This window comes from Notolepis coatsorum (assembly GCF_963971535.1).
Source record: "Notolepis coatsorum genome assembly, chromosome: 2".
NCBI lineage: Eukaryota > Metazoa > Chordata > Actinopteri > Aulopiformes > Paralepididae > Notolepis > Notolepis coatsorum.
This window is the reverse complement of record NC_140166.1, coordinates 57,978,320-58,002,588: the sequence shown is the minus strand read 5'-3', so window position 1 is coordinate 58,002,588 and position 24,269 is coordinate 57,978,320. Positions and strand designations below refer to the sequence as shown.

Genomic DNA, 24,269 nt, shown 5'->3' with positions numbered 1-24,269 from the left:
TCTGGTGCCTTCCAGCCTCTCATTATGATCTGTTTGCCTATCATAATACTAGTCTGTATCCAATCAGCTAGGGGCTTTGCGATATGGCTAAGACTGCAGGGATCCCCCAGGATATATAAACCAGAGCAGAACTCATACTCCGTCCCTGTGACCTCTGTGATGTAGTCATGTATGTTACTCCAGAAGTCTCAGATTTTCGGACATGACCAGAGTGCATGGACTAGGTCCCCCTCCCCTGTCTGACATTTCCAGCAATCTGGGTTCTCTTTCAGGCCCAGTCTATACATTTTAGAGGGGGTCCAATAAATGCGGTGGAAGATCTTGAATTGTATTAGCCTTGTTCTAATATCCCTGGACACCTGTTTGGGGATCCCGAGATTATATCCCAGTCCTCTTGCTCAAATGTGACCCCTAGATCCTTTTCCCAGACTATTTTGAGAGCAGAGGAGATAGAGCTGCCACGGTATTGATATTTTCCTTACCGCACAAATTTGCAAAATATTTCCTACCGCCGCGGTTATTACCGCACAGTGCGCACAAAAAAAAAAAAAAAAAAGTTTGAATGCATTTTTTTTTTTTTTTAGTAGTCTACTCTTATAGCCTGCCTCTAGTCTAATGGCGCTTTTCCACTGCATAGTACCTACTCGACTCGACCCGCTTTAGGCACCTGGTACTTCGTTCCTTTTCCACTGCAGCCAGGTACTACTCCGTTTGTCTCCGTGTGGGGATGCAGGCGGGGCCGCTCGCTTGTGTACACTGAAAGCTCCGTGGGCATAGCCAATTAGCCATGTCCGAGGGCTTGCAGCAAGCCAGAGTTTAACACAGTTTAAATCAATCAATCAATCAATAACAACATTAACCATACTCTCGTTGCGTCTATTCTGCCAAAGCTAACGTTACCTCTCATTGTGTATTCTACCAAGCAACCCGGGTTTAACGTTACCTCTCGTGTATATCGGCTGACGGTAGTATTAGGCTAATAACAACAACAAACTTAACACATCAGCGATCTTGTTGTGACACTAAACTCTCCGCTCGGTGGTAAATTGGGTTGATGTCGGTTTTGTTTCATCAATAAATAAGGCAGAATACACAGTGAATCCATTATTTTTTGTTTATTGCACTTGGTTCTGTCGCAAACAAATCCTGAATGAAATGCATCCTTAGCGAGGCAGTAAAGATGGCAGCGTTCTGTTTTTGTTCAGAGCCTCCAAACTGTGACGCGTCTCTCTTCTGACCAGTCAGTGGTCTGCAATGTTTCACATGACTTTTCTGGTACCACTTCTACCCAATAGGGTCGCTTGGAACCGAGTAGGGTATATCTGCAAAGCCGCAAGCCGCAAGCCAACTTTATTATTATGATAAAAAAACAGCAGTGACGCGGTATTCAGCCTAACTCTGCGGTGAGCGTGATGCAACAGCGATACCGCGGTAATGCGGTTATCGCGGCAGCTCTAAGAGGAGATCCCACTGCCCTCCCTGTCGATAAACATGGAATAGTAGACCGAGGCCTCATGTCCCAACCCAGAAATAGCCAAAATCTTTTTCAGCAGGTCTGGACCCTGGGGGAGGGTCTGTGGAGAGCCAAATGTGCGTATGAGAAGATGCCTCAATTGTAAATATCTCCAAAATTGATTGTTGGCCAGCTGATATTGTTGAATCAGTTTTTCAAAAGATTTTAATGCATCGTCTTCATAGAGGTCCCCCAGGGTGAGGATGCCTTTGTCTATCCATTCCTTCCACATAAAGGGGGATCTGCATACACAATTTTGGGTTGGCCCATAAACCTGCTGAGCTGACAGGCTTAAATGTGGGTTGATATGAAAGATGCGAGACACCTTCTTCCATACGGCCTGTAAGTGAGAGATAATAGGGTGAGTTCGGGCAGTTGGTGGTAATTTAGCTGTAATATACGACAGTGGGGGCAGCCGTGTGTATACCGACTGCTCCATTATGTACCATGGAGGCGCTCTCTCAGGGGGCAGGGCCCACTGTGTCATATGTCTGAAACTGTAAGCATAATGATATAGTAATAATTTGGGGAGACCCAGGCCACCTCTGTCCACAGGCTGTTGTAGTTTACCAATACGCATCCTGGGTCTTTTACCGTTCCACAGGAATGTGTTGCATATTCTATCAAATTGTTTAAAATACTTGCTAGGTATTGCTATCGGCAGTGACTGGAGGAGGTAGTTTACTCTGGGAATGCAGTTCATCTTAAGATCATTGACCTTGCCCCATAGTGACAAGAAAAGGGGAGCCCATCTCTCCACATCCGCTGAGATTTTGCCTAGTAGTGGGTCAAAGTTGACACTAACAATGTCGTTTACTTGCTTGGGGAAAATAATCCACTCTTTCTTAAACGGACAACATAACATATATCAAAGGGCTTGACTTAAACATAACATATATCAAAGGGCTTGACTTAAACATAACATATATCAAAGGGCTTGACTTAAACATAACATATATCAAAGGGCTTGACTTAAACATAACATATATCAAAGGGCTTGACTTAAACATAACATATATCAAAGGGCTTGACTTAAACATAACATATATCAAAGGGCTTGACTTAAACATAACATATATCAAAGTGCTTGACTTAAACTTAAAAGTCTCTTGTAACATACAAAATAACAGAATCGTCGTCATCATTTAAAAAAGTTAAGTAAACTTTTTTTTTTATTAAAAATTTTTTTGAAGTAAAAAAAGAATTGCCATAATTTAGAAATGAGATCGCATAGGTCTATGAATCGAGATCGTGATTTTTTGCCTGATTAATCGTGCAGCCCTAAGTACATAACCCATTTAGACCTAAAACGCCTGCTAATACGCATTATATATGTGTTTCCCGGTTTCAATGGGTTAAAAGCTCTGCTTTTTCAGTACAATGTGTCTTAGGGCACGTTCACACCTACCCTGTTTGGTCCACTTTAAGTGGACCATGGTCCCTTTAGATCGATAGTCCGTTTGGTTTGTACAGGTATGAACGCAAACCGAACTATAATGAGGACCAAACAACCGAACCATGGTCCTCTTGAAAAGTTGGGACTCGGTTCGTTTCAAAGTGGACCATGGTTCATTTGCTGTTGGTGTGAACGCGATCGAACTTTATATAGTATCTAATCTAGAGCAAATGAGTGACAGGTGCCTAGTGGCGGCGGTCGCACGACCCAACTTGACAGCGCCAAGTGACAGCTTGCGCGCGACCCAACTCAAATGAATGACAGGCGCGCGGACAGTCTCTCTCTTCCTCTCTCTCTCTCTCTCTCTCTGCCTCTCTCTCTCTCTCTCTCTCCGCGCGCGGACAGTCTCTCTCTCTGCCTCTCTCTCCCTCTCTCTGTCTCTCTAGACTGGCGCCGCGCGTGGACAGTCTCTCTCTCTCTCTCTCTCTATATATCTCTACTCTCTAGTCGACTGGCGCCACGCTCGTAATGACAGTATCTCTCTGCTTTATCACAAGAGACGCTGTCGGCAACTGTTTACGTTTGTGAGTGCTAGTCCAATAGATGAACGACTTGGCGACAGCATGTCCTTTGTTTACAAATTAGATCCGCACCAAACAGGGTAGTGTGAACGCAGACCAAAATCAAACAATGTATCATTTTCACATTTGGTCCACCAGAAAGTCCGGACTATCCCCGGACTTTCAGGTGTGAACACACCCTTAAATAATGATTGTATTAATGAATGAAGTTGTGGACAGCGTGTGTACGCAGCAGATGAAGACCACTTCAACAGGCTTCAACACGGCCCTCTCCTTCGCTGCTCCAGCCTCAGATGGTCTGGTGAGAGAGACACCCCTCTAAGCAGCACACGAAGCACGGCTTACCGCTGTGTCTCACCATCAGACCATCTGAGGCTTAGAGCAGCGAAGGTGAGCGCCGTGTTGAAGCGCTGGTGGTCTCCGTTCACTCTCTGTACTCCCGGTCTGTACGCTCCAGAACGGATTCATAGAAAAAAGACACATTGTCAGGAAAACTCCAACATTTTGGGAAATTAGCTTATTTAACATCTTCCCTGGAGTTAGACAAGAAGATACATACCTTTTTTGTCTCTGTGCGTGCATTTAGCTTTGGGAACAGTCGCTCCGTTAGCGTAGCTTAGCTTCATCACTGGAAGTGGGGGAGATCAGGAGCCTGATGTTCCCTTACACTGTATACAGTCACGAAATACACTCCAAATACAACTCCAAAACGTTCATGTAAACATGTTGTGACCTGTGTATTCACCACGTGGAGAAATAAAAAATTATTGAATTAGACAATTACGTTTTATAAGCAAATATACTCAGATTTTTTTTTGCCTAACCACTCCTCTCTGAGCGCAGCCAGTGATTTCAACGTGTCGTCGTGATTGTTGACATTCTCATTCATTCAAAGGATTTGAACCGATTGAAATTTATGGATACCATGACTTGAAATCCTCTTACCTTGACGATTAAAAGCCTCCCCAATTTAGAAAACAGTAATCCAATGGCTGGTATTGTTATATACCGGACGCTCTGAGCTAACACAGATCAGGATGGTAAAGCATATATAATGACTTCCTTTCTGGGGTTTTCAAAATAAAAGTGCGACGTTTATAGCAGCGGAAAACGTTTATTTTGTACATTATCTAACGTTAACACGAACCTAAACTAACTTTAGGTTAGTTGTAACGTTAGTTTAGGTTCGTGTTAACGTTAGATAATGTACAAAATAAACGTTGATGTTCGTTAACGGCCTGTCATTCTGTGTCTCACCACCAGGGCCCCGCTGAAGGAGTCTGCGGAGGAGGAGTACGACTCAGGCGTGGAGGAGGAGAGCTGGCCGCGGCAGGCGGACGTGGCCAACAACTGACGTGACGCCGCAGGGACCTCGCGGGCATCGCGATTTGAAAATGCAGATCACTATGGAGACACATCGTCCGGTGCCAGGAGGAGTCATTCAGCCTCGATTATGCTGACCTGTCGGATTGTAAAGAGAAAAAAAAAATATTGTTTTTGTCCATTAGAGCATCTCCTAGATCTAGAGAGAGAAGCCTGGTTGGGGTGCCGGTCTGGGATATTGGGCCAACGTTAAAAACTTTCAAATTGGGTGTCGTCGAGAATGTATGCAATATAGTCAAATCTGATACCAGGAGCCAGATATAACGGGTCAGAAATCAAAGCAAAGCTACGTTTTTTTTTTTTACACACACAACTTTGTGGGGGAAAATTGTGGTCTTTTTAACGTAGACAAAGGAGTTATATTTCACACATTTTCCCGGTGACCGCAAATGTAATGATCTAAGCCCAATTATTGTACTGTGAATGTGATCAGATTGATTGATCAGATTGATTGATTGATCGATTGATTGATTGATTGATGGCTGGGGACTAGTCTTCAGTGTGCTGTATCAGTACAGAGTCAGTACAGAGTCGGTATCGGAAGTAATGTAGAGCTACTGTACGGTGATTTCCTCGTGCCTGACATTATTTAGTTGTATCGATGTTAAACACATTGCGTTACACTCAGGCCGGACCTTTTCCTAAAGTTTAATTGGGACCGCAATGGAAATAAGTCTTAAGGACTTTCTTGTGCTATCCTGATATATTTTTATACTGTATGCACCCGTGTATTGTATTTTATTATGTCAAATAAAATCAATCAATCAATCAATCATTAGCACCGTTCTTAGCTACAGGGCTACAGCTAAGCACTCTGTAACCTTCTCCACTCAACCCGGGCATAACTGTGTTCTTAGTCCTGGACTAACATTTCCCACCAAGCACGTTAACATTCTGATATTCACTAAATACTGTACTCTATGCATCTATGACTTGGCGCATGTGAACAACACTATATATCCCAATTAACCCTTTCACTGCCACACGACAGCCGGTTAACCCTTTCACTGTGACAATACAGAAGGTTAGCCCTTTACTATCACACAACCGACGGCGATGCTCCATGGAGCTAATGATGCTAATGATGGAGCATCGCCGTCGGTTGTGTGATAGTAAAGGGTTAACCGGATAAACGTGCATCCTTCCCGACAACACACGAGACCCCAAACGTGATGATCGCTGCGATGTGCAGACGTTAGCCGGCACACGGGGGCATCTGGAGTCCAGTCATCTGTGTGACTTCTGTTTCCACGGTAATACAAGCAATATATTCCGTTCACTTCATCGCAAAGAAACATTATAAACAGCAGCGTGTCAACGTCTTATTAAGAGACATGTACCGAGGTGTCAGCTGGTGTCCAGAATATGTCCAGGTATATATATAAGCATCTGGGGGATTGCGGACACTAGCACCACTGGCTATGGTTGGAAGAGAATGTACAAAGGTAAATAATAATGTAGACAAATAGCAAGATAAAAGGGATAGAAACACACTGATGACATTTGATGGACTTTGTTTCATAACCCCCGCGTCTCTCTCAGCCCATTCTGTTCCAGAACTGGCCAGACATTGGCTTCCGTTTTAACGGTCAGTTTGCCCTGCGCTCTGCGGTGAGTTTCAAACGTGCATAATAATGACACGACGCACCGTCTGCATGGGATCAAACTGTAAAGTAGAGGAACTGGAGGCGTGGGAACGTTTTTAACATTAAAGGAATACTGTGACATGTTGAATGATGGTCTTGTTATTGTTCTTTACCAGATAAGTGACCACACAGTGGGGTGAGAAGATGTGCATCTCAGCTTCTGGGCTTAAAGGTGCTACAGGTGTTGGGTTTCACTGTTGACATCGGCGTTAAGTACAGTATGTGATAGCCAGCTAGTGTTTTTGAGTCACTTTTGAGAAATCATAACATGATGTGCAGAATTCTGGTTTGAGAAATCATTCAAAATACCGGTATGCGACATGCAGACGTCCAGTTGACAGACGGGTAAAGACACATTTTTCATTTTTATTAATTAAAAATTATATTTTGGGGGGGAAGCTATAATTTTATTCCACACCTTTCTAAAAGCTCTGGATGTCTTGGCGGCTGGGTGGCGCAGCGGACATTGCGCTCGTCACCAACGTGAGAGACACCGGTATCGAATCCGGCTGTCAGCGGTGCCTCCGGCTTGGGCCGGCCGTCATACTGACTCGGGAGGGGAGTCGATGGGTGGTAATCTGGTCGTTGTAAACAGCGACCCCTACAGGTCGGTCAGGGCGCCTGCACAGCAGAGACAGGAGATGTCGAGGGTAGTGTGAGCCTCCCACACGTTACACCTCGCCAATGAGAGTCCGCGCTGGCAGGTGAAAAGAAGTGGCTGGCTGACTCCGCATGTATCGGACGGGACATGCGATAGTATCTATCAGCCGTCGACCGACCAGTGGGGGGCACATGCGAGCAACGATCAAAGACAGAGGAGGGGGGAATTGGCACGACTAAATTGGGATGGGAGAAAAACACAGAAAAAGGCAATAGCATAGGCTGCAGTTTTACCCTACTCGAAAAAGGAGAAAAAGTGGATAAAAAAATAAATAAAAGCTCTGAATGTTTTTTTTTTAATAGTCTACATAAAGATATTATAACCTTTAAGTTTGATTCACAGTGCCTCAAAATTATTTTGTTTTCATTCATGATGACATAAAATAGAATCATACATAAAGAGTAAAAATATTTCTAGACTAATTGCAGGCTTTTCGAATGTAAACAAACCCCACTTCTTCACTGCATTGTGTTGAAGTTAAACTATGTATGCCTCGTTTCGCTATGTGCTGATAAAGCCAATAGGGTCCAGCTGCATCCCCGGAGATATCCGCTCACGGGCAACTTCCGCCAGCCACACGACACTTCTGCCGCTGACAGGACACGCGCGCTGATTGGCGGAAAGTACGGAAGTATCTCGAAGTACGTCTGACGTAATTGAACGTCAAAAGCAGATGCAGTTAGTTAGCACGCAGGTTAAAATGACAAGGTGAGCCTTATTATTACCTTGTATTCATAAGATAAATTCAGCAGCATGGGGAGGGGGCAGGGGAGGTACAGGTAGTAGAAGACAGAGGTACAGGTCACATAATTATAGTACAGTGGAGAAGTAAAAATAGAATAAAAAGGCAGTGTAAACAATATACAATATTATTAACTCTGGACATGTGCATATGAGCAACAAGGTGCGAGATGAGGGTATGTATATCAGTTATTTTGCCCTACAATAAATATAGTTGGAATATATAATCTAATAATCCAATAGTCTAAATCTAATCCTAAATTATCTAATTATCACGGTTGTGTTTGGAAATAGAGAGATGGAGAGAGAGGGAGGAAGCGCTGCGTGGCAGGAACCATGACACTAATCATCTAAATGCTAAACGCATACAACTGGACACCCTGTGCAAAGTGACTGTTTATGTCTTTCTGTTTGATTTTTTCTATGTCAGTAATGCATATGTAGCACGGTTTTTGTGTCTGGGTGATTATCTGTTCTTGAGAAGTGTTTTTGCAACTTGTGAGATTACGTTTAGGTGTGGCAGAGCCTGTGTGGTTTCTAAGGGGATTATTGGTTATTACTACTGGTTGCTACATGGTTAGTTGGTGATTAATTATCACAATTCTTAATTAACCAAAATATCCCCTCCCGCACTGTACTGTAATGTACTCTAGTTAGGCCTACACATTACAGTTCAGATGAGGGGAATCATTCCTCAGCTGGAACCATGTGTCAACTGCTGCACAGCATACCATTGCCCTTTCTGCAAGCCTGGTGTGTTTAAGCCAACGTTTAGGAGCAAGGTCCTAACACATCTGGACAGACACAAAAGGCAAGCAGTGCAGCACAAAGGTATTCCCTGTTGTATTCATTGCATGTTGTTTTCTTGCACTGGTAACTCCTGTAAATGATGGACCAACATGTGGAAACAAAAGCATTGCAGTTTGACATGCACCATCAGAGCCATAACATTAAAACCACCTGCTTAAACAATTTTTTTCATGATTAAAAATAAACACTCTATATAAACACGGGTTTAAGCAGGTGGTTTTAATGTTATGGCTGATCGGTGCACATATCTTTTCCAGATCACACCATCTTTAAGTGCAATTTGGAATGCAGGGGCAATGGTCACTTCCACTGTCCCTGCTGCAAAACCACACATTTTGAGAAGAAAGACCGGTTTATAGTGCATCTGGCCCTGTGCAGGAACAGCTTCCACCGTACAGAAACACTGCATGTGGATAGAGGTGTCGGAGAGAGTAAGGTCAAAGAACTGGTTGTCCGTACAGCCAGTGAGAACGCCATCAGCACTGACACTGACGAGCCTGCCATCAAGGTTGTCATTGTGGAGGCTACCAGTGAGAACCAGCTCACTAATAAGCACAATGCTACAGTAGCCACTGTACAAGTGAGGAGGAGCAAGACTATATCGGTGGCCTGTCCCCAGTGTGCAGTAGTCATCAACAAGAAGAATCTGAAACGTCACATGGAAAGAAAACACTCTGAACCAGGTTCCATGGAAGTTACTTCAAAATCACATCTGCGAAGTGAATGTTTGGATTCTGACAACAGTGTCTATGCTGTTGTTAAAATAAAAATAAAATATTACTTGTCCTATAATCTCCTCCAATGTACAGTTTCTACGTCAAATGTATATACTCCCTTTTTTTGACTCTTTTTGTATCACAAACAGTACTGTATTTGCAAATCTGGTATGTCATAAATGTATAGATGTAGCAGTACTGTCTATCTGTATGTCATGTATGTCATATTATATGTCCTGATGAATTGAAAATGGGGACCCTGATGTAAACAAGACGAAAGTCTTTCTCTGGTCTGCATCCCCTTAACAATTGTGTGTATTGAGCCGTACTGTATTGTACCCATTCTGCAATCGGTTAATAAAGTTTTCAATCAATCAATCAAACCGTGACGCCAACGCGACGCGACTAAATAGTTAATTATATATCGTTGACTCCAACTGAGGACACGAAAATGTAATTTACAAAAACCATGACGAAATTACTCTTCATGTATGTTGATATTGTTGACTAAAACAAGACGAGACAAAATAACTTTTCGAATTATTATTTCATTATTTCCGTTTCCGGCTGTGACGTGACCAGGCGGCGTCTATATTAAAGGGGAACTATCTTATAAATGGCCTTTTTGAGTGTTTAGCATTGTTTCCTAGCTATGTGAACTTATATTAATATGATCTATGTCTCAAAATTCTCATATTGGCGCATTCTTCCAATTCTCCTCTCACAATATTCACCCTCACTGAACTGAGTCGTTTGAAAATGTGCCTATACTGTATGTGATGTCATATAGTCACTGCTGCATGTTAATGTTCAGGCGAACACGACGATGCACAGTGGTTTAGGAGCCCAGGCTCAAACCGGCTCGAGATCTTGAGGTAGAAAAATGCTGTTTTTGAGGACTTGATTAGAAATACAAAACAATGAATAAAAAAAATATATATATTACAGAGGTGTTCCATAGACTCATAGGAATTGTGTAAAAGTGCCCAAATAGTGAAAGAAATAGTAAAATAGTTCCCCTTTAAGGAAAAAGGGGGGGCTTTCATTCTTTCCGGACACAGCACAAGCACGGGAGGTAGAAAGACCAGTAGGTGGCAATGTGGCATTACTGCATTATCAAAGAGCTGCTCAGCTGAGTGACGCCCCCCGCCTCAGGCCCCCTCACTCAGTCAGACAATGGCGACCGCAAACGCCAACCAACAGCAACAGGGTCTCAAGTTCAACAATGATCAATTATCCCGTGGGCTAGTTGGAAGAAAACGAAGACCAGACACGAGGAGAGGCCACGCGCTCAGGCCGGGGAGAAACGTGGTCATCGGATGAAGGGAAAAAACACCACTAATCTCAAACGCCGTCTGAAGACATTCCACAAGGAAATCCAGGTAAATGTAAAAATGCATTAGCACCATATTATGACTGAGTGAATTTGTGATCGTGGATTAGCCCGTCTGCGTCTATATTTATCACAGCCGAAGAGTGCGTCGCGTTTCTCTGATTGGCCCCGCGTGTTGTAACTTGCTTGCTAGCTACTAGCTAGCCCCCCCTGATGCTAACGCTAGCCAGTAGCCACGTGACGGCTCACATGGCCCGGGGTTGGCTCACGAAGTATAAGTACGCTTAAACCTAGCTAATGTAAAAATGCTTTTAGCACCATATGAGTGAATTTGTATGGAACAGTATATATCATGGAGCCATTTGTGGTGGATTAGTCCGTCTGTTGTAACTTGCTAGCTACTAGCTAGCCCCCTGATGCTAACGCTAGCCAGTAGCCACGTGACGGCTCACAGGGCCGCGTGTATCACTTCCGCAACCGATTTGATTTCCGGGGTTGGCCTGATTGGCCACTAAGCCCACGTGACACATCCTGTGACTAAATGTAAAAATGCGTTTAGCACCATATGAGTGAATTTGTATGGACTGAGCCATTTGTGGTGGATTAGTCCGTCTGTTGTAACTTGCTAGCTAGTAGATGTACTAGTGCCCACGTGACACCTAGCTAACGTACTGTGACTGTACTTTATTAATTCGTATCTTTGTGACTGAGGTTACTGTTATAATTTACATTACATTGAAAAGATACGAAGCTATATTTTTTAAAGGTGCATTTTTTTTAATACAGAAAGAGGTATTATTTAGAACATGAATTCATATTTAGTAAGGTTTGAAAGAAAAGAGCTATTTTGTATTGCTGTGGATTGCAGTGTGTTGCAGTGTATTACAGTGTGTTGCTGTGTATTACAGTGTATTGCAGTGTGTTGGTGTATTTTGGTGTATATTGCAATGTGTTGCTGTGTATTGCAGTGTGTTGTGTATTACAGTGTATTGAAGTGTGTTGCTGTGTATTGCAGTGTGTTGCTGTGTATTGCAGTGTGTTGCTGTGTATTGCAGTGTGTTGCTGTGTATTGCAGTGTGTTGCTGTATATTGCAGTGTGTTGCTGTGTATTGCAGTGTGTTGCTGTGTATTGCAGTGTGTTGCTGTGTATTGCAGTGTATTACAGTGTATTGCAGTGTGTTGTGTATTGCAGTGTGTTGCTGTGTATTACAGTGTATTGCAGTGTGTTGCTGTGTATTGGTGTTTATACAACGGCATGCAAATTTCTCGATTCTGATTGGCTGAAACAGTCATTTTACACGTCTTTATTGGCAACAATTCCACGCTGCTGGCCCAGGACCCGCCCACAACCGAACCACATCACATCACTCCGCCGGATCACAAGAAGGTGGACAATAATCTTTACAAATGGATATGTTGATAGCGACTAAACGACTAAATATCAAGCGATTCTGTCACAGCGAATGTCTTAGTCGTTTAAACAATGGTGGATGATGTAATTGATGGGTCTTGAATCATTCTGTAACAAAAGAAAAATCGCGGATTGATTGATTGATTAATTTTCAATTTTTTTTTCAATTTCTTTTTCCTTTCGACTGTCAGCGCTCGCTCTAGTCTCCACCCACCTTCCACATGAGGCAACTTCTCTCAATCATTCCAATAATACACAGTTGGATGTGTTAGTTTGGTTGGATGCACTTCAAGCTGCTTCCACATGGAGGCAACTTGTCTTTTTTGTAGTTGTGGGAACTACTTTTTCTGGGGGATGGTTTTTTCAATAAATCTTCGATTAATGTGTGTTTATTGTATAGAAATAAGGTTGGATGAATCTGGCAATTGTATAAAAGCTTTACACCACTTGCAGTCGTGATTTGTGAACAATAAACCATGCCTAGGGGGGTCTAACGACCACCCCTAGGCATGGTTTATTGTTCACAAACCACTCCTGCGCGTGATGTAATGCTTAAATATTGCAGTGTGTTGCTGTGTATTACAGTGTATTGCAGTGTGTTGCTGTGTATTGCAGTGTGTTGCTGTGTATTGCAGTGTGTTGCTGTATATTGCAGTTAGAGCTGCCGCGGTATTGATGTTTTCCTTACCGCACACATTTGCAAAATATTTCCTACCGCCGCGGTTATTACCGCACGCACACAAAAAATTTAAAAAAAAGTTTGAATGCATTTTTTTTTTAGTAGTAGTCTACTCTTTATAGCATATAGCCTGCCTCTAGTCTAAATGTCTATCTTTAGAGGATGACTTTGCAGCATGAATATTGTTTGGGATTCGGCAAGCACGCATTAGTTATTGAAAGTGAAACACGGATTCGAAGTTTCCCCTCTGGTCGTGCGCAGTTCACTCGGTGTCGCGGGCAGGGGTGGTTACCCCTAACCCCCTCGACCCTTTCTTATTATTATTACTATAAAGTTACTACTTTATAATAAAGGCATTCGTTTTGTGGCATTAACATTATATAGTTATACGTTCAATAACATCAGCGTATTTACCGGACCATAGCAAGGCTAGCAATACTCTATTCATATCTCAGTTCCTTTCTTTGCTCAGAGCGTGCTGAGTTGTCCCATTCTGCGGTCTGTTAATAAAGTTTTCAATCAGACAAGTGTATAGAACGAAGGGCTTTTATTATAACATTCGTTGCAGACAGTAAAATCATTATGTCTCGTTTAGTACTCCTGAGGAGCGATGGTAGTCCACTCCGGCGGAGAGTTAAAGCTAACGTTATTAGCCGTGTTGTGATGAGCTGACATTCAGGAAGTAAAAACCTAATACGCGCTTGCCGATTGGTGGTAACACACTGCATGACGCTACAACGTGTGACGCGTCTCTCTTCCGACCAATCAGTGGTCTGCAATGTTTCACGTGACTTTTCTGGTACCCAATAGGGTCGCTTGGAACCTCGATAGAGGAGTAGGGTATATCTGCAGAGCCGCAAGCCCAACGAGACGAGGGTAATTTATTATTATTATTATAAAAAACAGCGGTGACGCGGTATTCAGCCTACTCTGCGGTGGCCGTGATGTAACAGCGATACCGCGGTAATGCGGTAATCGCGGCAGCTCTAATTGCAGTGTGTTGCTGTTTATTGCAGTCTGTTGCTGTGTATTGCAGTGTGTTGCTGTGTATTGCAGTGTGTTGCTGTGTATTGCAGTGTGTTGCTGTGTATTGCTGTGGAATGGTCGACAGTGCACCCTTCCTGTGTATTACTTGTGCCGCCGACTCAGATTCCCCTAGGTTAAAAAGTAAATACGCAATTTAAATCAGAATATGTTCCATGTTGACTATTTCTGACTTCTGACGAAGTTTTTTTCCATTAACAAAAAATAGACAATGTCATCCGTTTTCGTCGACTAAATCTAGACGAAAACAAAAGACAAAATTGAGACAAACTGACTAAGACTAAAATGCTCAGACATTTAGTTGACTAAAACTGACTAAACGAAAAATAAATGAGTGACTAAATATGATAAACGAAAAAGCAGCACTTCACACATGACTAAGACTAAAACTAAAATGAAAATAGCTGCCAAAACTAACACTGGTTGCCAGTGAGCGGATAATCTCCGGGGATGCAGCTGGAGGCTACTCCGTGAAGCTGGTGGTGAGGTACACCCCCAAGGTCCTGGAGGAGATGGAGTCGCGCTTCGAGAAAATGAGGTCTGCGAAGCGCCGACAACAGAACAGCTATCCCCAGTAGCTGTTCTCTCGGGCATCGATGTTACCCGCTTCTCTCGTCACCGCCCTTCCCCAAACAGCATAACGATAGTTTTCATTTGTAGTCGCATGAATTGCATTTCTACCCTTTTTTTCCCTGTCGCCTTTTATAAGCCCACCTGCGCAGCTCGATCTCTCAGTGGCGAGGAGTAACGCGTGGGAGGCTCACGCTGCCCCCGACACTTCCTGATTCTACTGCGCAGGCGCACCAACCGACCTGTAGGAGTCGCTGTCCACAACGCCCGATCCCCACCCATCAGTTTCCCACCCCCTAATACGGCCAATGTGTATTAGTACGGAAGACCAGCTAAACTGAAAGCAATGTGGAGCGCTGGGCTTGAACAGGCAAGCCCAGCGTCTCCGTCATTCGTGGCGAGCGCCTTGCCCACTACGCCACGTAGCCGCCGGGACACTAGATTGTTTTTTTTTTTATATTTTTTTTTTATTATTGCAAGACAAAAATTATTAAAAGTCAGTACTCAACACACAATGCATAATGAAACTTTCAGTAAAGGTGGTTAAAATATATGCAAGTACAGAAACAAGATAAAACAAAATTAGTCTATAATAACATTTTAACCGTATACAGTGTATATCCAGCGAAATTACAATTATATAAATGTTAGTATATAATATACCCCTAATACCTATTTTCTAAAACCCTACACACATATGCTCCAGCTCGAACCCCCCCCTCCCGGACCCCCTCTTGGATAGTACCTCCATTATCCCTCACTCCTAACCAGACACTACCATTATAAGCTAGCTTTTATTCTCTCCACCACTTCTAACCACATTGACATTTTGGATTCATTGAGACCCAGAATTCTTGCTGTAGATATTTCTTGATATATCACATCGAGATATGTAAGAAACCACACTTTTCGGCACATTTTTTCCGGTTGAAACCAACGTGATGCGATCAGTTTTTTAGCTACTGTGATACCCGATAAAACCAATCTCTTTAGTTGTGGATTCACTGCAAACTCAAAAACATCATTCAATAGTAATACCGAGGGGTGTACAGGTATATTCCAAGATACGAGTATTGATAATTGTTGGGACACATCTTTCCAGAATGCCTTAACTGGTGGGCAGTCCCAATACATGTGCATAAATGTTCCTTCGTCCCCATTTGTACATTGGGAGCATTTGGAGTCTTGTTTAAGCCCCATTTTGCACAGCCTTATAGGAGTCAAGTATGTCCTGTGAATATAGTTCAGATTGATTTGTTGATGATCCGGGTTCCTTGATGTAAGTCGGACATTTGCCCAGGCTCCTTGCCAATCAAAGTCATTTTCCAGGTCTGGTATATCCCTCCTCCAGACAGTGTCTAGTTGAAGGGTTTCATACGAGGACGTTAGTAATTGATAATAAAAACCTGATACAAAACCTCCCAATGTTTCTCTTTCATAGAAAAATTTGTGGTATCTGTGGTGTTCAATTGGTATGAGTAATGGAACACCGTGAGACCTCAGACAAAGTCGTAACTGTATGTAAAAAAGCCATGTGGACTCGGTGAGGTTAAACTTTGTGCATATTTCGACATAACTACAGAGGCCCTTGTTATTAAAAATATCCCCTAATGAGTGTATGCCTTGCTCTTCCCATATAGGGAATCTTATAGGGCGTTTTCGCATTAAGAGTGCATTGTTATTGAATATGGGTGTGTGATTATGCCATTCTTGAGGGTTAGGATATTTCTTTTGTGTTTCCCGCCATGTTCTGATTGCATGGGTAATTATTGGGCCAAATTCTCGCTCACAATGCTTGATTGAAAGTTTAGACACTAGATTGTTTATAGTTTTCTAGCGTAAATAGCGATGGCTAGTCACATTTGAACCTGTGCATTATGTTGAATTGACATTTTGAATGCTGTTTCGGGGACATTTTGAGACAGACTACAAAGATCCTTTGATGAGGTGGTGTTTTTATTCTTGTTAGTGCTGCCACTGCGGAGAGCCTCGGGGCAGAACAAACGCTTCTAATCAGGAGCTGCTTCTCTCACTCCCTGTTTCGCTGGTGTTCAAAAGAGAAGGCCAAGTACTGGAATACTTGTGGCCAGATTTACTGCACATTTTGAACTTGTTATTCTTTGACATCATTTGACTTAAAGATTCATTAACTCATAGATTATTTGAAATGCCGACCATGTAGACTCAAACCAGACCACACAATTATTAGGTGGAATATGCACATCATTTAGCGGGTGTGTCTGCAAAGTCTGCGTTCAGCCATAGACTCGACCGCTAACTGACTTGGTGCTTATTCCACGTTAATGGGGCGCGTGCGGTTTGAGTCTACGCGGTCCTCATTTCAAATCATTGAAAAACCTCAGTTCATGCTTATTTAATACAATTCACGGCTTGAGTCCATAACGAATAAATGAGTAGCGCGACGCTCCCACCAACATTAAGATAAAGAAAACGGCAATTCGGATTTTTACTTTTAATGGGTCATATCGACTGAAAAACCTAAAACGGACACATCTACTATTTCACGTCATCGCATATATGTTTGAATATGGGAGAAATTAAAGCATTTCAGTGCTCCGTCTGTGCACCTCTGCAGGCGACCTCTTAGCGGCGCCCGTCGTCATGCTACGCCGTGCTGTCCTCGCTATAAAAGCACCGGCGTGTCACCGTAGGACACACGGCGACACCAGTACATCACGAGAGGGGGACTCAGGCGTGCAGGCAGCCGCCCGTCACTGCAGAAAACGAACGAGAATCAAAGTAAAAGTGGAACCCCTGTGCGTGTAGTGCAATCAGAAGGTGCGGCCCGCTGTGAGGGCCTGTGAGGGAATGTACAACACGCTAAACATAAAGGGATGTAAATACCTGGACATGTACTTTTTTTTTTTTTTTTTTTTTTTATCCGCTATCTTTTTTTGCCAGTGAGTTATCACATTTTGGGAGGAACTTTTTGACATTTTGTCCTTCAGCTACCATGAAAACTCGCTTTTTTCTTTTTTTTTAATATTTTTTCCCCCTCCATTTTCCTCCGATTTTCTCCCATCCCAATGTTAGTCGTTATGCCAATTCCCAATCCCCCTTCCTGGTCGCTGCACACTTACCCCCCACAGTCAGATAATCTGGAAGAGTGGAGGCTATCACGTGCTTCCTCCGACACACGTCCAGCCAATCAACCGCTTCTTTTCACCTGGCAGCGCGGATTCTCACTGAGAGGGCGTAGCGTGTGGAAGGATCACACTATCCCACTCCTATCCGCGCTTAGCAGGCGCCCCGACCGAACTGTAGGAGTCGCTGTTTACAACGACCCGGACCCACCCCGCCAGCTTCTCCCACCCTCTAATACAGCCAATTGTATTAGTGTGAACGGCCAGCCAAGCTGGTGACAACCCCGGAGCTATGAGCTGGATTCGAACAGGCGAATCTAGCCGCTCCGGGGTTTGGATGAAAACCCGCTTCTAAAGTATTTCTAAGTCTCCGTGCGGCACTGACGGTCACAGGAGAGCGAGTCCAGCTCCGGGCTGTCTGTAACCATCGCTTTGATTTAGTGCTAAGAAGCCTTTTTTTACTATTATTATTAACAGAAGTGCCAGTTCCAATGTTTTTCTTTCTTTCGTTTTTTTTCCTCTCTATCCAATGTGTGAAGAAAGAGACTCAAATTCAGTACAGTATCCCTTTAAGTCACTGTGCTGTATGTAAATATGCTCTTCTATTTGAAACTACAGGCGTGGCTTATATGTAAACCCTGCCACTGTGGACACTGTCTCACTGTATCTCCCGATAAGACTGTGGGTATGATGTCGAGTGTGCTGTAAGGTTGTCTTCTCGTTTCAAATTGAACTACAAAGCAAGAAATCTTTAATCTTTGGGTTTATTTTTAACATCATGCTGGTATTCTGGTATGTCTTACACAGGCTTAAAAAACAGGATTTTGAGGTCTTTCATCAAATATTCAACACTACTTTGTAACTTCCTCATGCCATGAATAATTTACTTCAAATATGTAGGTTTTAAGGGGCTTGGATGAGGTAATAAGATGCAGAGTATGGTTTTAATGACTGTTGTATACTATTCAAACACCCGTGGCAGTACTGACGTTTCGATAGTTCAAAAGAGCAATAAGTTAGAACCTCTTTCTTACTTAACCTTTTAATTCTTGCTGCATACTTTAGCCGACACTTCGCATCATTGGCACCATATGTAATATACAAAGTAACGCATCATAGAAATAGGCAGGGAGCGAAATTAACTTTTTGACTCACCGGCCAGTGGCGGGTAGATTCTTCCCATCTACCCGCCACTGGCCGGTGAGTCAAAAAGTTAATTTCGCTCCATATAAAAAATATATATATATTTTATAATTTTTTTAAATAAAATATATATTATATAATCATACTTGTAGTTATATTATCTGCGAGACATCGCCACCACGCAATAAGTCAAAATGCTCGCTATCTGCAAACAGCTCCACTGTCTGTGTGTATACTTGAGTAGCCTCCAGCTCCAGCAAGGATTCTCCGGCCCTGCAGCTAGACCCTATATTCAGCTAGACCCTACATTCAGCATGCAAGGATTCTCCGGCGATGCAGCTGGACCCTATTGATATAACGTTACGGTTCTTTTGTCAAATCACATTCAACATGCCCTCAGCTAGAATACGCATTCAATCAATGTTATAAGACATTGATATCAGGAGCTATCTGTAGCTACTGCTAGCCCGGTAGATAACGTTAAAGACAATTTAGTTTACTGGGACAGCTAGATCTAACGTGAGCTAGCTAACGCGAGCTAGCTAACGAGGGAACGGAGGTATTATGCACTCGAGTCGACTATTGCTGGAGAATTTGTTGATATCAGCAGCTATCAGTAGCTAGCCAGCTAGATACCGTTAGACAATGCCTCGTCATGTATTAAACTAAAAGTGAATAGTTGACTGGGTCATTGTTTAAACAGTAATGGTAGCTCATGGAGGTCCACTCTTCTAGACTAGAGCAGACTGCCTCTGTGTTGACAGGAGCACTGCAAGCAGATATGACTTCAAAATAAGAGTATCATACGAACCTAATGTTGCTAACTGCCGGAGCCATCGATATTATGACTGGAGATGCGCTTGGGGCGGAAATGAGACCCGCACAGATTTTCAAAATAAGAGTATCGTTATGAACTTGATTGATTACACGCAGGGGGCGAAATTAAAGCCCGCCGCCCGCCAGGGGCGCTCAGTTTTTACCTTTGGCGCTTGCCACTGAGAGCCCTGCCCGCTGTGTGGTGTGTAGACGTGTAGTTCATAACGATACTCTTATTTTGAAAATCTGTGCGGGTCTCATTTCCGGCCCAAGCGCAGCTAGAGTCATAATATCGATGGCTCCGGCAGTTAGCAGCATTCGGTTCGTATGATATTCTTATTTTGAAAAAAAACGTGGCAACGAGAGCGGCCCGCAGCTCTAGTGCCACTGCTAACGTTAAGCTCTCAGAATGATAGCAGCTCGCCCGCAGCTCTAGTGCTAACGTTAAGCTCTCAGAATGATAGCAGCTCGCCCGCAGCTCTAGTGCTAACGTTAAGCTCTCAGAATGATAGCAGCTTGCCCGCAGCATCTAGTGCTAACGTTAAGCTCTCAGAATGATAGCAGCTCGCCCGCAGCATCTAGTGCTAACGTTAAGCTCTCAGAATGATAGCAGCTCGCCCGCAGCATCTAGTGCTAACGTTAAGCTCTCAGAATGGTTAGATCTATATGTCCCAGTAAACTAAATTGTCTTAACGTTATCTAGCGGGCTAGCAGTAGCTACAGATAGCTCCTGATATCAATGTCTTATAACATTGATTCAATGCGTATTCTAGCTGAGGGCTTGATGAATGAAGATATTTGAAGATATTACCTACCTGGGTTCCATCCTAGAGGCAAATCTTTCCTGTGACAAAATGGCATCCAATGTAATAAAAAAAGTCAACCAACGAACTCGTTTCTTGTACCGGATCTCCTCACTGGTAAACAAGAATACCCTGAAGACTCTAGCAGGAGCACTCATTCAAGGGTACTACGACTATGCTTGCACCTCATGGTACCAAAGCACCTCAAAGGCGCTAAAAACAAAATTACAAACATCTCAAAACAAACTGGTCAGACTACTGCTTGACCTTAATCCTAGAACCCACCTCACCCCTGCCCACTTTGACAACCTAGGATGGCTTAGAGTAGACGACAGAGTACAGCAACTTGCAATGGGCCTGGTCTACAAGATACACTACACGACCAAGGTACCCATGTACATGACTAAATACTTCCCAAAGGTCAGTGAATACCACGATCACAACACCAGAGGGAGCTCCACAAATCATGTTAAACCCAGATTCGGCTCAAACAAGGGACTAAACACGTTTCGCAATTATGCCACATCAATGTGGAACGCCCTACCCAAAGCTGTAAAGGAATGTGAATCACTACCCACTTTCAAAAACACTCTCAAAAAACACCTAAGGGAGACTGCAACTCGAAACTGGCCCCTGTAAATGTCCGAACACAACCCCCGCCAACACCCCCCCCCCCCCCCCCCAACCACCTCCAATGTACAGTCCCACCCCCACCTACCCAATCCAATGTACAGTTTCTACGCCTAATGTATATACTCTTTTCTTTCTGGACTCTTTTTGTATCACAAATACAGTACTGTAATTGCAAATCTGGTATGTCATAAATGTATAGATGTAGCAGTACTGTCTATCTGTATGTCATGTATGTCATATATGTTACGATGAATTGGAAATGGGGGACCCTGGTGGAAACAAGACGAAAGTCTTTCTCTGGTCTGCATCCCCTTAACAATTGTATGTATTGAGCTGTACTGCACTGTACCCATTCTGCAATCTGTTAATAAAGTTTTCATTCATTCATTCATTCAATGTGATTGGACCAAAGAACCGCAATATTATACCAATAGGGTCCAGCTGCAGCGCCGGAGAATCCTTGCATGCTGAATGTAGAGTATTAGTATAGGGTCTAGCTGCATTGCCGGAGAATCCTTGCTGGAGCTGGAGGCTACTCAAGTATACACACAGACAGTGGAGCTGTTTGCAGATAGCAAGCATTTTGACTTATTGCGTGGCGGCGATGTCTCGCAGATAATACAACTACAAGTATGATTATATAATATATATTTTATTTAAAAACAGAACTGAGGTTGGCACTAGATAATTCAACTTACGTATAAATACGGCGCAGGTGTAAACAGCAGCACTTCGTTCATTACTAGTAAAGCCTTCACCACGAGTCAACGTGCAAGTGAAGTGAGCAACCTTGCGTCTAAATAGAGCACTTAGAATGTGCGAATAGGATAGTAAAAGTGTCAGAGTTTAGTGAAGTAACGTCAAGTTCAACCTAGTTTAATGTGAAGTACAGTGCACAGGAGAATCTACACCGGCGAATGCAGAACCTTTTCTGGTTGGATTATATTGCTTTGGTACCGTTACCGCTGGAGGAGAGTACCGTGGATTCCACTATCGTTTGGGATTTACCCCCCGTGAGGATCATCACTCGAGCCCGCCTCAAGAGGCTGGCTGGCTGTCGTCCATGCTGTCGAGCATACTTGGATTACAACTGCTGCTTTGTCTGCCGATCAAGGGAGTACATGTACCGACTCCCGTAGCTGGAGCTTCTTTATTCCTCGTTGACCCAGACTTTGTACCCGAACATTCCTCTACCCTGCCGGCCTTACACCCGGAGGGAACCCCCCAGTGTCTCCAGCTGGTACTAGTGTGCCCTATGTAATTGCTATGCCACAGGTGGTTAGTTTAGACCCATCTTAGTATTCTCATTGACTTACGCTCTGTAACCTAACGTTGCTTGCTCTGATAATAATAAATACCCTCCAAATAGAACTTTATGTGTCATTGCCGTATTCTTGTGTGGGTGTTCACCATATATATTCATGTACTGTATGGCCAGTAATTAAAGTACATAACTAAGTAGTGGTTTAATATACCATACTCTCAATACAGTCAGGGAATTGTACCCCTCAGTTACAAACACGTTACGTCTTGTTTACATCAGGGTCCCCCATTTTAAATTAATAGTGACATACATGACATACTACAGATAGTACTATTACATTTGTGACATATACGATATGCAAATATACAGTACTGTTACCCAGAGATCCTAACCGAGATTATACATATGATGGGGAAGAGACTGTACATTAGGAGGGGGTACTGTGAAGCAGGGTTCGAAATTAACGGGGGCTTGGGGCATAATGCCCTTGAAAATGGACAAAATGCCCTCGAAAATCAGTTAAGGGGGGCACAAAATGCCCCCGACAGTTTACTAATTATATATATATATTTATCCGGTAATGGCGCGTCTGTGTATCGTACGGTTCAGATGACGCGCAAATAAAAAAAAATCATTTGGCGGAGGTGAGCACTGGCTGCTGCAGCAGCAGCAGCACTGCAGCTGAGCCAGGTGCTAGTCAGTTTGTGTACAAATGGCAAGCACAATCTAAATCAATCTTCATTACGACTTTAAAAACATAGCCATTAACATTACATAGGCATACACACATCTTGCCATAGCGTTAGCAGTTTGTACAACACAACGCACGTTTTAACTATAGAATCAGCCCGCGAGGTAACAGTCAACGAAATGTACCGTAGCTACTAGCTAGCAGAGGAGGAAATGGGAGTCTGAGAGGCGGGGTGTTTAAAGACAATGATAGGCGTTTATTCAACATCCAAGAAGGCTAACATACAACAGTGTTTTACTAACTCCAACCGGGACTATTGCCGCTTTCCCACTGCATGCCATCACCTCCTAACATTACCGGAGCTACCGGAGCCGATAATAACATTGCCTGAGCTGAAGGTGCGTGACACTAAAATGTCCGTGGGGACCCGGCGCCAACCCATAGATAGTTCCAACTCACCGAATTACGTAATCCACCACAGTTGCACTCAATATTTAAATAATGTTAGTCTAAATAAATGTAGACAGATACATAATAATTTCAAGCAGAACACGAATCTTTCCATTAAGAACTGACAATCAGGTAATTTAAACATGGTTGACATTGTTTTTTTGTGTTTATATTAAAGAAAGGAAAGTCTAGTGCTGGCTGAGCATATTGTTTGTTTGCACTAAGTTAATACTACAAATGTAGCCTATATTTTTCAGTCAGTTCGGTCTTTGTGTGCCAAACATTATTTAAGGCTGTAAACACTGTAAACTTACCGAACCGTCCACTATAGCCTAGGTTTCCGTTAGAAAAAAACAAATAATAACGCAAATAACGTTCTGATTAACAAAGGCATTCGTTTTGTGGCATTAACGTTAACTAGATGTATCAACATTCATATGTACATTTATCATACACGGAAAGCGAACGGCGCAAGCACACACACACGAAACAACAACACACGTTGTCGCGTAAATAACGTTCTGATTAACAAAAGGCATTCGTTTTGTGGCATTCACGTTGCCTAGATTTATCAATAGCAATAGTAATATATATGTTTCTTTAGACTAGAATAAGTAAAATGAACTTACTATCTCGGAAAAGTTGCAGCATGTCAGTGTTTACTCTGGGTCTCGAGTAGAGCTAAATAGCAATGGCCGACATTTCAGAAACTGAAAGGCAAACGGTCGCTTCCCATTGGTGCTGAGCACAGCGGAGGCGGGTGAAAGCGCTGTAAACGATTGCTCGCAAATGACTGCTTGACGCCTCTGATTGGCTCAGGTTAAAATCCGTCACGACTCGGAATCAAATGACGGAATCTCCTAATCAAATGGACGGATATC

At 43.1% G+C, this 24,269-nt stretch overlaps 1 protein-coding gene across 1 annotated transcript in view; it reads left to right on the top strand.

Moving 5' to 3' along the window:
* Nucleotides 1-6,607, top strand: part of clpxa (caseinolytic mitochondrial matrix peptidase chaperone subunit Xa) — a 56,727-nt gene extending 50,120 nt beyond the window's left edge. Inside the window, exon 12 of the mRNA XM_084308167.1 lies at nucleotides 4,754-6,607. Coding sequence (XP_084164293.1) covers nucleotides 4,754-4,844 — 91 coding nt within the window. The 3' untranslated portion in view covers nucleotides 4,845-6,607. The remainder of the gene's footprint in view (nucleotides 1-4,753) is intronic.
* Nucleotides 6,608-24,269: the final 17,662 nt, after the last annotated feature.